The sequence below is a fragment of the Pezoporus wallicus genome, unplaced genomic scaffold, assembly GCF_028554395.1.
Source record: "Pezoporus wallicus isolate ANWC-B61680 ecotype Strahan unplaced genomic scaffold, APGP_CSIRO_Pwel_v1 contig_4166, whole genome shotgun sequence".
Lineage (NCBI taxonomy): Eukaryota > Metazoa > Chordata > Aves > Psittaciformes > Psittacidae > Pezoporus > Pezoporus wallicus.
The window spans coordinates 779,718-794,124 of record NW_026637685.1 but is presented as its reverse complement, the minus strand read 5'-3'; the positions used below and the strand labels follow the sequence as shown (position 1 = coordinate 794,124).

At 37.2% G+C, this 14,407-nt stretch overlaps 1 protein-coding gene across 11 annotated transcripts in view; it reads right to left on the bottom strand.

The window, feature by feature from the left end:
- The window catches only part of NCKAP5 (NCK associated protein 5), a 505,074-nt gene that overhangs the window by 20,373 nt on the left and 470,294 nt on the right, over positions 1–14,407 (bottom strand). For all 11 annotated transcript variants that reach the window (XM_057407188.1, XM_057407190.1, XM_057407189.1 and 8 more), the window contains 3 exons: positions 12,202–12,338; positions 10,246–10,375; positions 7,396–7,583 (listed from right to left, as the gene is read on the bottom strand). In XM_057407188.1, the coding sequence (XP_057263171.1) occupies positions 7,396–7,583; positions 10,246–10,375; positions 12,202–12,338 (455 nt within the window). The remainder of the gene's footprint in view (positions 1–7,395; positions 7,584–10,245; positions 10,376–12,201; positions 12,339–14,407) is intronic.

The window sequence follows — 14,407 nt, the reverse complement described above, 5'->3', positions numbered from 1 at the left end:
TAAATGCCACCCAGCCTGCTGTACTATGCCAAAGACTTTCTGTCCCTCACCAATATCCAAATACTCTTTTAAAACTCTGTGTTAGAAGATATTTGAGTTAAAATGTCGCCACCTACCCGTTCCCATAAATACACTAACCAAACATAAAATAGAACTTTTACACCAGCTGGAGGGCTAGTTAGAATGGGATTTGGTGCACAATACTAAAACTACTGAGTCCATTAGTGCTAGAAGCAGAACCGCATCAGCAGATAACAGCTTCCAGTTTTTTTTAGGGTATGCTTTTTCTAAAGATATCCCTTGCATTACATTAAAAGCGCTACTTTCTCTGACGGACTCTGCCTTCCAAATGTAATTTTGCCTTGCCACAGCCTTTTAAAAACTAAAAAGTTATGAAGAATGTTACCATCCTCCTTCCTGAGCCATTCTCCATTGCCTGATTTTTTACTAAAACTCTCAGCAGTGTAAGAAGCCTCAGCTGTTTCACCTAGAAGGCACAGGGAGAGAAATGAGTCTCTGTATAACTGCAGCTTTTTATTGTTGCCAAGCTAGTTCCTCAGGCTAACTGTAAGAATGTTCTTCCACACTACACAACATTTCTGTTAAGTGATACACGTCAAGTGAGACTTTGGTCCCAGGAGATTGCCTAGCAGTCTTCAAATTGTTTGTTTTGCTGCCTCTTCACTTTACTTTTGAGGGCAACTTTGATGGCAAGATACTAGAAACAATGAGACCTGATCAGGCATGTAAGGCTCAGCAGCAGGTCTAAGAATGTGAACTTGCCCTATGCAGGGAAAAAAAACAGCCATGCAGAGATGTGGGACTTGTTGATGTCTGGAGAAATCATAGCTTATTTCTAATTTCACATTTCCCCACATGAGTTGAATCAGACTTGAGGCTAGTAAAAATATTTTTAATTCTGTACTACTCCCATGGGTGGTATGGTAAAATCTGTTTTCTTAGCAGAGCATGCTCCTGTGGTTTTTGTCACTTATGTTGTCAAATGCTCCTATAAAATTCCCCTGACAATGGATCTTACATCAACTTGGGTAATTACTCAGACAGTCTTTACTATGACGGAACAAGTATTGCATCATTCATCTGAGAATCAAAAACCTTTGATTAAATACAAAGGAAGTCTCGCAGCCCCAAGCCTGTCAGTGGGTAAATTCTATTGAGACAATTTGACAAATGGAAACGTGTAGCTTAAAGACCCCCATACATACCACATTTAGGGAATGGAGCCGGGGGGAAGGGGGGGGGGGGGGGCTGTGGTGCAGAGAGTGCCTGTTTCACTACTCCAGTCTGTGCCCAGTAAGGCCTCGTGTGTGTGCTCTCGGTGACCTCCCCGCGGTGGCAGCAGAAAGACTTGACCTCAGCCGGCAGCACCAGCTCTGGAGGCAGAGGTCTAGGAGAGCTCTGAGCAAGCATGCATGGATGCAGCAAGAGAGCTTGGTGGCAGCCCAGCTCCAGCTGGGCCATTTCAGGTCTGCCATGACTGGGGTGCACTCCGAACCAAGCAGCTATGTCTGCGTGGCTCTACACCGCCCGTGGCGGTTTTACACCACCTGTGGCTTGGGTGCTAACCAATCTGAGCATGGTGCTCAGAGCATGCTCCCTTTGGGCGAGGCAGTTTGCTCTGCTTTCAAAATAGAGGTGCTGACTCCTAGATGGACATACAAGTCTGCTGGGTAGTTTACCTTCCCTTTGTAATACTGTCCTTTACAAAACTGTTGCTGGATCTTTGATACACATCCTGTGCTAATGATGCGAGTTTTGAAGATCGAATACAAAAGCATAAAAACAGTAAATGTTATTTTCAGTTTTTGTGACAGGGTGGATGAAAGGATATCAGATCCTGACTCTATTAGAATGTCTGATTCTAGGCTGGCATCAACTGATGTTTACATTAATAGACCACCTCCATAAACATATGTAATGATTTTATGTGCTAATTCCTTACACCTAAAGAAAGCATTGATCTTAAAACACAAAAGACAGGTGAATGAGTCTGCAGACTTACTTTCTCCCCATCTAAAAGTTGTACAATGGCAGTATTTTCCTTAACATCTTGCATTCATCAAGGCTGGGAAAGGAAATAAAACTGATTCCCTCCTCAACTCATCACCTTCCTCTCTTTTAAGCAAGGCAAGGGAAATAGCAAAGAGAAGGTGAGGTTTCTGTGCTTGATACACAGTAGACTGAATTACATAGAAATCCATAATCAACTAATTCCTGGATTTGACCCAGCCCACCTAGGAACTTTCTATTATTGACAAGGGACACCTTGTATCTTCTATTACTTTCTAGTTTAATATTTTGTAGGAGTTGCTTCAAATTCTGTATTTGCAGTAACACACACACTGTACAAGATAAGATAAGACCTAGGTCACCTAGAGCATTTACTGTTTTCTTTCTGGTTGTAACATGAGATAGGTATTGCAGTCCCGAGTTTACAGACAGTGAAACTGAGATCCTGAGACCAAGCAACTAGCCTGATACCCAGTGCTGCCCCAGCTGCAGGAACTCTCATTATTAAGAAAGTATAAGCAAGGTAATTATTTAGTGCTCACTTGAGGGCGCACTGAGGTGCAGTTTCTAAAATACAAATGGTAGCTACAACAGCTACTTTTTACTAGTTCCCCACAGAGGAAAGCTTGGGGCAATGTTCATCTTGCTAACTTTGAGTTGAAAGTTTGGTATTCAGTACAAGCTAGCTGCATAGGCTCCCTTTTGCTGGTCAAAGCAAGGAAACAAGTAGTTCCATAGGTCAAAACACCTTCCCACTTTGAACTCTTAGGATGAAGCTCTTCCAACTGTCAGCTGGACTAAACTCATTCTCTTAGGTTTTTTTCATATGTGATAAGTGGAATCCTTCCTTCAACATATCTAGAATGTTAAAAAAATTTAGTTCTCTGTGAAAGCAGAGTGTACACTGTCTCCCTGGAACTACTTCAGACATTTAAATATGGAGTGTCTTTTAAGAGGGACTCTATTTTTAAGAGCCTAAGAATGTCTTTTAAGAGGGCTTTATTTAGGACCCTAAGAGCTTCTCTCTTTCAGAGAGAGTAAGGCACCTTCAGAAAGTGACTCAGAGAACCCAAATCAGGCACATAAACTTTGCTAGCATGTTTTGCAAGATCTGCCTAAATAGCTGAATGTGCCCAGTGTGCTGCTAATTCATACCCTAGCTCAAGACCTACTGATCTCTGTGAGAGAAGAGACACAGAATGAGACACAGAAGCATCTAATTCCTGCCTTTTGTTTTCCCCTTATTCTTATTTAGTGTAGCCTACAGAGGTGTCTAGGCTGTTTTAATTATTGCTGCAATTCAGGAATGCTGGAACATCCTCTATACAATTAGCTGAGTGCTCTGGGATCCTTGAGGATGGCAAGCGTTGTGCAATTACCAAACTTCCTTATTCTTGCTTCTAGTCCTTTTGTGGATATTCCCTTCTGTTAATACAATCTATTAGAAGCCTTGTGAGCAAAATGAGTCAATCATATAGCATTAACTCCCAATCAGCTTACTCAGCTGCAAAAAACCTTGAGTTTATCTAGGAATGCCGCCACATCAGTCCCATTTCTAAGTGCAGCCAAACCAGCAGCAACTTCTCTAATTCTTCCTTTTCCTGTATTTGCCAGTGAGTTCTAATATATACTTGAATTGCAAGACACGGTGATTTGAGCATTTGATCTCCTTCATGAATCATCTCTACAACACATACAAACTCTGCTGTGTTGAATAAGACCGTAACTTCACATTGCACATACAACCTCTTCCGTTAAATGAGCCTCCTAGTTAAACCGCTGATGCAGTTAACATTGTAGCTGTGCCAGAAATGTCACATTTGTTATGTATGTTATCATAACTGAGGGAAAACAAGAGGATTTAGATACCTGTGATAGGCACCAGCCTCTTCCACGAAGGGTCTTTTCTTTAAAGTGCTCAAGTCACGCCTTGAAATACAAGCAAGCCTTGATGGTGACACAAATGGAGTAATACATAGGGACAAAGGAAAGCAAGAAGGGCTGCATTACAAAAAAAAATTATGTGGTGGCTGGTTAAGAATAGAGAAGAAAATACATTTTTCATGATGCTTCAGGATCATAAGGATGATTAAGTAATAAAATCTTTGACCATCTCAGTTACTTCTCCAAGGGAATAAAGAAGATGACAAGAAGTCTTGTATTGGCTCTCATTGTTCATAAAGAATGGGCCTGGGTGAGGGAAATTTATCTTGTTTTCTGAATTCTTATGAGGAAAACATAAACCACTGAGCTTTTAAAGTCTAAACAATAAGTTCATTGAAATGTGAAATAATTTCTTCCTTGCAAAAATATGTTAGCAATCATGATGTCAGCAAACTGCTCAAGGCACAACTACTCCTGCAAGGAAGAGGAACAGCTGTTTAGTGCAGGCCTCACTGCAGTTGCACTGGACAGGTGTCCTCCATGGGCTGACTGCAGTGGACTTTGGATCAGGTGCTATGTATGTTTTACTAAATCAGAGAAGTTACTGTTCAATTAAAATTAATCCGACACACATAAAAATTACTGTTTCTTGTTTTGAAGATCTTACATGAGGCAAATACACCATGACTCTTTATTTAAGTGAAAGTTTTTTGCCCAGCATTCAATGCATTTTATTCCTTTCTTTGAAATTGTTTTCTTTTTTTCTTGTCCAAAATTCTGCAGTGAAATGATGACATTATTTCAGAATAAGTTTCTCAGGTCAAAATAAATGCAAAATAAAATTGGTCTTACTGCCAAATGAATTTAACCAGGATGCTTTTTAAGACTTGGCAGATAAGAAACTGGAAAAATAAATATTTCCCCTTTCCATGTGTAAAAGCCTTTTTTGCTTCCTCTAACTGCCCATGCAGTGTCCCTTTTTCACAGCAACTGCCCACTGGTTGTTTCCCTTCTGAAACTCCTCCCATGCAATACTTCTTTGCTGATAAAACTTGTTGTGTATGTACGCTGGGGCAATGCTGGTGAATATGTTCAGTGAGGAGACAATTCATAAGACAGTAAGTGGGTTAACAGAGCTTCCCACCAGAATGTCTCATTAGAGCACCCAGTCTGAAGCCACTATTGTACCAGTGCTGTAAAGTCCAATTTAGCTGAGCAGAGGAACTGATACAGCAGCCTGCTCTTTCAACACGCAGAGTAAAATCCTCATTCTGCCCATCACAACAATTTTTTTTTTCTTTTCGTTTTTAAAGGCTTCACACTCTATTTGGAAACAAAATTCAAAGCGCGCAGCATTTCCTTTTTCAAAATGCCAAATAATCTGCATGAAAGCTTCATTTCCCCTCCCCCCCAATTTATGTTGGGTTTTTCTTTTTTTTTTTTTTCAGTTCTTGGCCATAAGTGCCTCAGTTTTTGGTGCAATGTTCCAGATCACACAATTCTAATTTAAACAGGCTGTGGATCTTCTTGGGTTGGACAAAGTACAGCTTAGAAAAATTTGCTGTGCTAGTTCAAATAAGAAGTTCAGGGCAACCTGTTTTTCATGGTTACTGGCTCTCATTTGTCATTCTGAAAAGTTTAATACTAATAGGCAAATCTCTAGTGCTTTACTGAGCTTTCAGTGTTCACCGAGAGGCAATGCTGTTTTGAGAGCTATTTCATATCCTTAAAGAGTAATCTCAAAAGCCCTCCAACAGAATGCATGAAAAATGCTAGTGCTGAGTTCTACCTCTTGTCTTCTAGTTTAATGGTTGATTTTTACAAGGATCCTAAGGCTACTTTAATGAGGTTTTTTTGAGTTTTGTTTAAGTTTTGATGCTGATTGGGTACATTGCAGAGATGTCATATGCAAAAATTGCACAAGAAGGATTAATTAAAAGTAGATGCAACTCTGAGCCACTTTTCTGTAGTGGAACCAAACCTTAACTGCTCTGTTAATTGTAAAAGCCTTCAGAAGGCAGAACTGATTTTTATATATTTTTATATAAATACATATATACATATATAATTAATCTCATCTGCATAATTAAGCTGTGGATTTCTAGATGTTCAAGATGAGGAATTAAGTGTATGTTCAAGGCATTTTCCTTCATCTATCCTTTTTAATACTCTTCTGCTACCTTCCTTTTTTTTCTTTTTTTAAGTTCTCTTCTTCCTACCTATGAAGCCAGATTCTTTAAAAATTGCTCCTTCTAATGTGACCCAAATATGTTCAAATTGCATCGTATTCTGGGTGCTAGTGAAATTTGGTTGATCAGGAAATGAAGCAGACAAGTTTCAGGATTTTTCTTTGAAGTTTGTGTGTCAATTTATATTCAGTTAAGGTGGGCTTTAATGACAGCCGAGTTGGAGCAAACTGGGCATTGCCAGTTTGTTCCACATATTCCTTCTGCACGTTTGGCCCAGATTCTTGAAATCCTCTAACTTTGGTTAATCACCTCTGAAGTTACAATGCACAGTGATTTTATGAAGCTGTAAACTGGTATTTGTGAAGAGATAAATATTCTTTTTCACTTATGAACTACACCAGTATGCTACAAAAGCAGCAGCTCATTCATCATTTTTTGCTACCACCATTGTTTATAATGTAACATACCCAAAATGTGCCGAGTGCTACACAGAAACAAAAGAGCTTCTATTTAAAAAAAAAGAGCTGGGAAAAAAAGACTGAACATGGAGGCAAAATACTTAAACTGGATCATGGCTGGGTGGCTCCATTTTCAAACAAATTGGCTTGTTAGAGTATACAAGAGAAAAAGTCAGAAAGTGTTAGCATGAGAGGAGAAGGCATGAGAAAAGAGGAGGAAAAGAGCAGGTCGAGAAGTTGCCATTCAGGGTTGTTGATACTTCATAATGTCAGGTTCAGTGTTTTTACAGACAGAAATAGTAAGTGGATTCACATGAAGTAAGCATCAAGATCCACCAATCAGATCGGAACTGGTCTTCAAAATAATGTTTAAAGCCCTCAAATCAGGAGTTCCAGAGCTAACACCAAGAGTTATTTCAAAAGAGACCAGAAGATAGCTGACTTCCATAGCATGATTTCATTTGAATTTTCAGGATACTGCTTCAGATGTTTAGATGATTTACTACATGTTCTATCTAACATGATTATCTAACTACATGAAGGAGCAGTCTTAAAAGGTAAATTCTCTGAATTCTCTGTTTTTCTTGCTATCCTTTTATTTAAACTGTCTAATGGTAGAGTGCTAGTGCTAGCCTGTCTCTATTAGATTTTGGAAGTCTAATTCTATGACAGTTGAACAGCAGAATGTAACACTGTTCTAAAAATATTTACATCTTTACTCTTCTGCAGGTCATGCTGGTTTTTGTTATCAATCAACACACTGAGGATAAACCAAGAGACAAAAGAAAATCATTAAGAAAAGGATAAGTAATATAAAAATCATAGTAACTCACACTTGGGTTCTCCTTGCCCTTACTGTCTTTACTGGAAGCTCCACTCAGCTGCTCAATTAAACTGTAATGCGTTAATTGTTCAGGTCCATCCTCTCCAAAATGGCCACAGAGACTGTGTTGGTATAAATCCAAGATTGACATTGGGTTCCCCAGAAATGACTTTCTCTGACTTTGTTTTTTCTGCTCAGCTGTAAGAGATGTTAAAAATAACACTATTATGACATATTTAATTGTTGAACTGAAGTCTATATACATTATAATATAATGTTACAATTTTAAATTGTATTTAAAAAGTTTTAAGGTATCTGGGTTTCAATGTAATAACAGCATTTAAATACTGGCTCCTAACTCTGAAATCAATACACATAAATAGGACTACTGTTCATATTTAATATTCAATGCGAAAGAGATGGCATGAAACAGCCAGAATTGATTCTCTTTCTTTTTAAATTACAGAAGAGACAGTTAATTTGGGGTGATCATTACACTTATTTGTCATAGTTTTTGTTCTTCTCTCTTAATAGTCTTAAATGGCAGATGTGCTAAGTTCCTCTAGCATGACTTTCAGTTTTACTGTATTTGATAATTCTATCCTTTTCACTACATTTTTAGCTAATGAATACAACAGTATAAAAAATACACTGGTAAGGTAAAAAACAGGTCCTACCCTGTTACAGATCCTACTGTAATACATGAATATTAGGAATAAAACCTCAAAGTCCAAGGCTGAAAACCTATTCAGAAGATCAAAACAAAACCAAAGAAATTTTCTGCAGCTTCATGAAAATGCACAGGAGACAGAGGCTTACATGATCATTAGTTTCTTTCCTCACACTTCTTGTTACACAAACTTAAGTTCTACTTATAACTTACAGCATTAGAAGAACCTCTGCCTCCAGTGCCTCCAACAGAACTGCATCAGGATAAAACCTTCATGAAATTTGAAGCAAAACATTTTCATGGTTGAAACAGAAGAACCTGGAATATTTGGCTTATTCCCCGCTATTCTACTGACCTTCTCTGTAACATTGGGCAATATACTGGGATTCTCATCCAAAGCTCACTAAATTAATGATGGTCTTATCATTGACTTTTAATAGCCTTTGCATCGGCCACTAGGTCTTTCAGTCTTTCTGTTCCCTGCTCATAAATGGAAAATTAAAATCACTCCAACATTATAATTGTTCAACCAATGAAATGTCATCAATATTTTGGGGACTCATCTAATAAATACTATTATCTATGCATATAAAAATATTGTTTATGAATTCGTTTGCTGCAGCCTATGCCTCAGCCTCACGTGGATATTCTGAGTTGTGGGCATAAGGAAGCTAAGATCTTTAAACACAGAATGAAATATTGTTCTTAATATGATGTAAGAACTGCATTTATAGAGCATAGAACAAAAATCCTGACCATAAGGAATGACCACAGCAGAAATACTTTTGCAATAATGCTTTATAATTTTCTTTTCTATTTGTCTTAATCATAATTATGATTTTTAGTTGTTACTAGCCCAAAATTTTAGGCATACATGCAAAATTAATGATTTTCTATGTAAAATTGTGACTTCAAGTCATCCTTAGGAATCATTAAACTTGGAATCTGCTGCCATTTAATGCAACTGCTTACACACTATAAACCCCTTTCCTTGCAAATTGTGATCAATACAGAAAAAAGTGCCTGCATATCTCTTTAACAAAACACATCTTTCTTGTATTAGAACATGATGTGTAAACCTGTAAAAAGAAGTGTTTATGGGCTGACTTAAATGTTTTGCAACATTTCATATAGATTAAAAATAGAAAGTTATAGGAGTAATGTAATAAAATGTAATGTAAATAAATGTCCTGGCTTCCTACTCTGCTCTCTCTCTGGTGAAATCACAAAAAAGGAATTAGCTCTGAAAAAGCCAAATGTTTTAAATCCACCTCCCAGCAGACACTTAACAGCACAGTTAAGTGTTTGTCAACAGGATCTAGCCATCCATGGCATTTTTAATACATTCTGCGGTATCTACTATAGGTGCTAATGTCTGCTAGGTTGAGCTCACTGCTGTGCAGAGGGTTCAGCGCAACTCCTATGAATCAGCTTAAGCTGTGAGGGCTCCAGTGGTGGTGAGACCCTGCACTGGCCTTTGCACTTGCCAGAATTTATCTCCTGCAGGGAAGCCATCCGCTGCGTAGGCAAGGATACCAGCTCCACCCTCCTCCCCCTCTCAGACAGCTCACATCTGCCTTGAAAGGAAGCTTGCATCACAGCCAGCCAGTGGTCAAGACAACAGCGATTTCTTGGGTTATTAAGCACACAAAACTATTATCTCAAGAACTTCACTTAATGTGTTTTTATCTGCTGGAATTCAGTAAATTCCAAATTGCCATCAATTCTTGCAAAAAGGTCTGATATTTGAAAATGGCACTATTTACATGGAGCTCAAGGGGAGACACTCCACTTAGGCACTTTGATACAGAGACTGGGAAACTGTGGCCTTGATCATTGCTTTATTTCAACTGGCTAATACAATTAAAAAGAAAAAAAAGGAAGTTATCTTTATAGTCACCTTTTATATTTTGTAATAATGTAACAGAAGACTTCTTTTTACTTACACTGCAGGGATTTATGCATAAAAACCTACAAATAACCCCTGCTACCAAAAACTGTGGAAGAAAGGAAAAAAAGATATGTACATAATAAAAAGCAAAAGGTAATAAAAAGCTAATGGAAAATTAGACTGAAGTAAGATCTGGGGGTAGAAAGTGAAAACTAGACAAAAAGTTCAATAAAGGACACTATCTGCTGCTGAGTCAGAGTGGAGATGATACACATTTTTCCGTGCAGATTTTCAATTACCTTGTTTGTTGTTCTTTGTTAACTCTACAAAAGTCGCCTCTGCAGTTCTAAAATAACTTATTTCATACTCTGGCTCCAGTTCAGTGTCACTGCTGCTTGCAGAGTAAGTACACACTCTGAGAGCTCTGTTCTGTACAAATAAATGTATTGCAATTATTTAGATGATGCATATATATAAAAATAATGCTGAAGATGGTATTAAGAGTGGAACATTTACATTCATCATGCAGTATACATGGATATTTCAACTGGAAAAAAGTCTGCAATACCCATTTAACTAACCACTTCTCCTTCAAGTAAGTAATCATCAATCTGATATGGTGGAAATAACACATTCTTGTCCTGGTAAGTCTCCTCAGTTAGTTTGGCAGAAACAGCCCAGATTGTACCATTTTTTTTCACTGTAACATTGTTTTCAAATCTACCAACATCCTCAGATAATTTCACCCAGCAAGTTTAATTTTAAACTACTCAAATATGTTTAATAGAATGTATTTGGAACATGCAAAATTATCACACAAACAACAAATGGTTTGCTGTTAGCAATTCTAGAGACAATTAGGAGGGCCAGTAGACAATATTCACGCTTTCTATACCAGTAAATCCTAAATTCTTCCTAAATTCACACCCGTTGTGCCTAACATTTACCTGGCTGCAGTCCTGAAGCCATTTAGACACATTCGTATACCAGCTATACCCACACTGACTTCACTCTTAGGCAGACTAATTAGCAGTAACATATGTTTTGTGTTAAGATGGTTTTGGGACTGAGAGTGGTCATTCACGACTGGTTCATGGTGAAGACCACACTGATGTGGTTGTTACTTGAGGCCAATACTACTGCACTACAGAGTATTCACCACTAATTTCTCAAGGCCATGCAAGTAATTTTATCTCCCCATTTCTGTTCTAAATACCCTGAGCATGAGTCATATAAATATAGGCATATCAGACCCACAGGAGTATAAGGCTGCAGTAGATGGGTTCACAGTGTACCCTAATTCCATTAAGCTATAAAGGGCAGAACCCATTTCTGTATTTCTAACGTGGCAGGGAGATACTAACAGCCAATTGTATCGGAGGCTGACATAAGCATGACTTGGAATGAGTGGGAAAAGCACCCCATTGTGATTGGCCCAGAGGTTCTGTGCATCCTTGGCATAGACTGCCCCAGGAGAGGGTATGAAGGAAACTAGGGCTCCCACTTGGTAAATACATGGATAAAGCAGACACACAAAAAAGCTCTGCGACGAAATATTTTTAGCCTCTTGTAATGTAAGACTTATTAGCCAGCAGTCTGTTTCCTCGCTTAACACCCACTTTCTTGATAAATTTTTTTCTCTCTTTGCTACCCTGCTGACCCTATAGTTCTCATGGGTCTTGACAGCCTGGCGTTCCTGAATATGAATAACTTGACAGGCATCAGAAATAGCTTTTACACAGGTATTTGCTTGTTTATTCTTCCAGCAGTTTTCATGACAGGATTGAAGGACAGAGAGATCATTGCAGGGATTAACCAAACAACACAGAAACATGTAAGAATTTTCCTGATGACAATACTGTCATAGCACATCTGCTCAAAGACTCATATACATGGCCACACAGACAAGGAAACCTCAACATGGAGAAAAAAATGTGATATGAAACTCATGGAAAGAAAACAAATGAAATCAAGTTCCTTGAAGAGAAAAACAGGGGAAAAGGTCTCCATTTCTTTGTCTATAAAACGCCTGTGAGGATTGTAATAAAAACATGTTTGTAAACTATGATGGCAAAGTACCCTTAGGAGCTGTATTATTATTATTAATAAATAATGGATTGCAAATGAAGGGCGAGAAAGTAAATGTAGCTGTTATGATTGCTATTCTTCCCACTATATGAAAACCATTCACCATTTCTGCTTCTTTACAACACAATACATATCTCATTTAATAAATGACACTTCTTAACTTATACCTTTGTTTTAGTAGTTTTCTTGGTGGTCCACTCTGGAAGAACTTTTCTATTTTCCACAGTTTCTTCAGTATGCTTTAATGAGGCAGAGGTCATAGAACTTGGTTCTTGTTCAATTTGCTTTGCAAGATTAATTATTCCTGAATTAAGAGAGGCATTATCTAAATTGTAGGTCTCATCAGCACCTTCATGACAGTGTTTCAATTATAATTCAGTAAAAACTGAGGGCAAGTCATTATGTCAAATAATATTTTACTACTCCAAGGAAAAACTTACTAACATACTGGAATAATTCTAACAAGTACCATGGCCGAATTTGATCCAAAGCCTCTTCCTATTACCAAGAGAAGAGGAAAGCATGAATTTAAATCCCTCTATTAGTTTTAAAATATATACTCTTTCAAATAAGAAATAACATTCAATAACTACTTCTAGGCATTGTAGGATCTGCTTTGCTATTTTATGTTCTCAGAGAGAGAACAGTCTTTTACCATAATTATAACTACAAGTACCTTTCTAGCAGAAAGCTAGCCTTTTTATTTGCTATATTTGCACTATGCAAAATCGGAACATCAGAGAAGATATATGGTGCATATGAAATAAAGTGGTAATTGTAATTTGGATGAGAAAGTGAGGGAGAGAATAATCGAATGAAAATATTCTAGTAAAGAATGAGCTGACCCCACCATCTGATGTATACTACTTTTTTTTAACATCTTTTCATGACAATTTAATTAAGATACAAACCTTACAAGGTTGGTGCAGTGAATATTAGCATTGAGATCAGAACAATCTTACTGCTGCTGATTTCTTAAGAAGCAATTCAACGCTTGCAGTTTCTGTTCAATTTGTTATAATGACAGTGTTTAATCATGGACTCTATAGCACACTGCTGAATTGAGGTCACACATGTGGCTATTGAAGCATGTAGCATATAATCTATAACTAAGATTTTACTTTTGAATCTGTCTTAGCTGTACCATTAATTAACAGTACATTTAAAAATACTAAGCATTAAAATATACTTTATTTAGATTTTATTTGAAACAAGTAGGGGAGTCTGCAAGGAAGCATATGATGCATGTTTGCAGTCTATTATACCATTACAATACCACACTGGGAATATTGCTAAATCAGCTAAGTTCTAAGATGTTTAATTAGAATTCTTCTGTTATGATTACAGATAAAAGAGGTGGTTTTTTTTCCTCCTAGGCTCAATATACATCAGCTCATTAGCAGAATACATACTTGATGGCCTTAAACTAAGTTTAAACTTGATATTTAACCTTACATGCTAATTACATCAAAACTCTCTTAGAGTGATGCAGATTTATGCAAGTTAAATACTCACAACTTTTACAGAAGCAATAAAAACACTGACAAAGTGCTAACAACCATAACCCCAATAAATACACAATATTGCACTGGGTCAAGATAAAAAAATACTCTTCCCCATTAAACCAATTACTTTTACTGCTTCTTGTACAATATCTATCATGCTGACTATGAAAAATTCCTTGTTCTAAACACTTTATGTATAGTTTCTATCATTGTTGACATACATATCAATAGTTCAAAACCCTTCAAAAACATATATAAATGGTCAGTGTGCATTTATGAAAAAATGCAGATTTCAATGGAACCATTTACTATAACTAATTTCAAGTTATTTGTTGGTGCTTTCCTGGATACCTTTTATTCCTTTGCCAGTTTTTGTTTTATAGTTTAAATATAAAGTTTGCATGCAGCTGATCAATGAAAGTAAGGTATTTTATGTTTGTCTATAGAAATGTATTCGTATAATGTAGTAAAGTAGTGAGAGTCTTATTTGAGGTCCAGACCATATATTTGTTAGCATTGAGGCCAAATGAGTTTTTTAGACCAAGTCTGATTTCAAAAGCGAGTCTCTATGAATGCATCTTTTCTACGTCACAGCGTGACTATGCTTTGTACTTTGCTGCAAAGTCTGATCCTGAATATTGCTGATCATCTGCATTCTTTACAAAGTCAAATTTTGAGGCTGCCATGTTTTTTCTTCAAGTACTGTTTCTTGAGAAAAGGATTTAAGTACTTAACACATTTTTCTTTCTCTGATAAGCATTATGTGTAACAAAATTTCTATACAGTTCAGGTCACAAACTTCTTAACCTTATGCATTCATAAAAAGAACATCTGCTCTGCATTTAACATTTCTGTTATCAATTGTCAT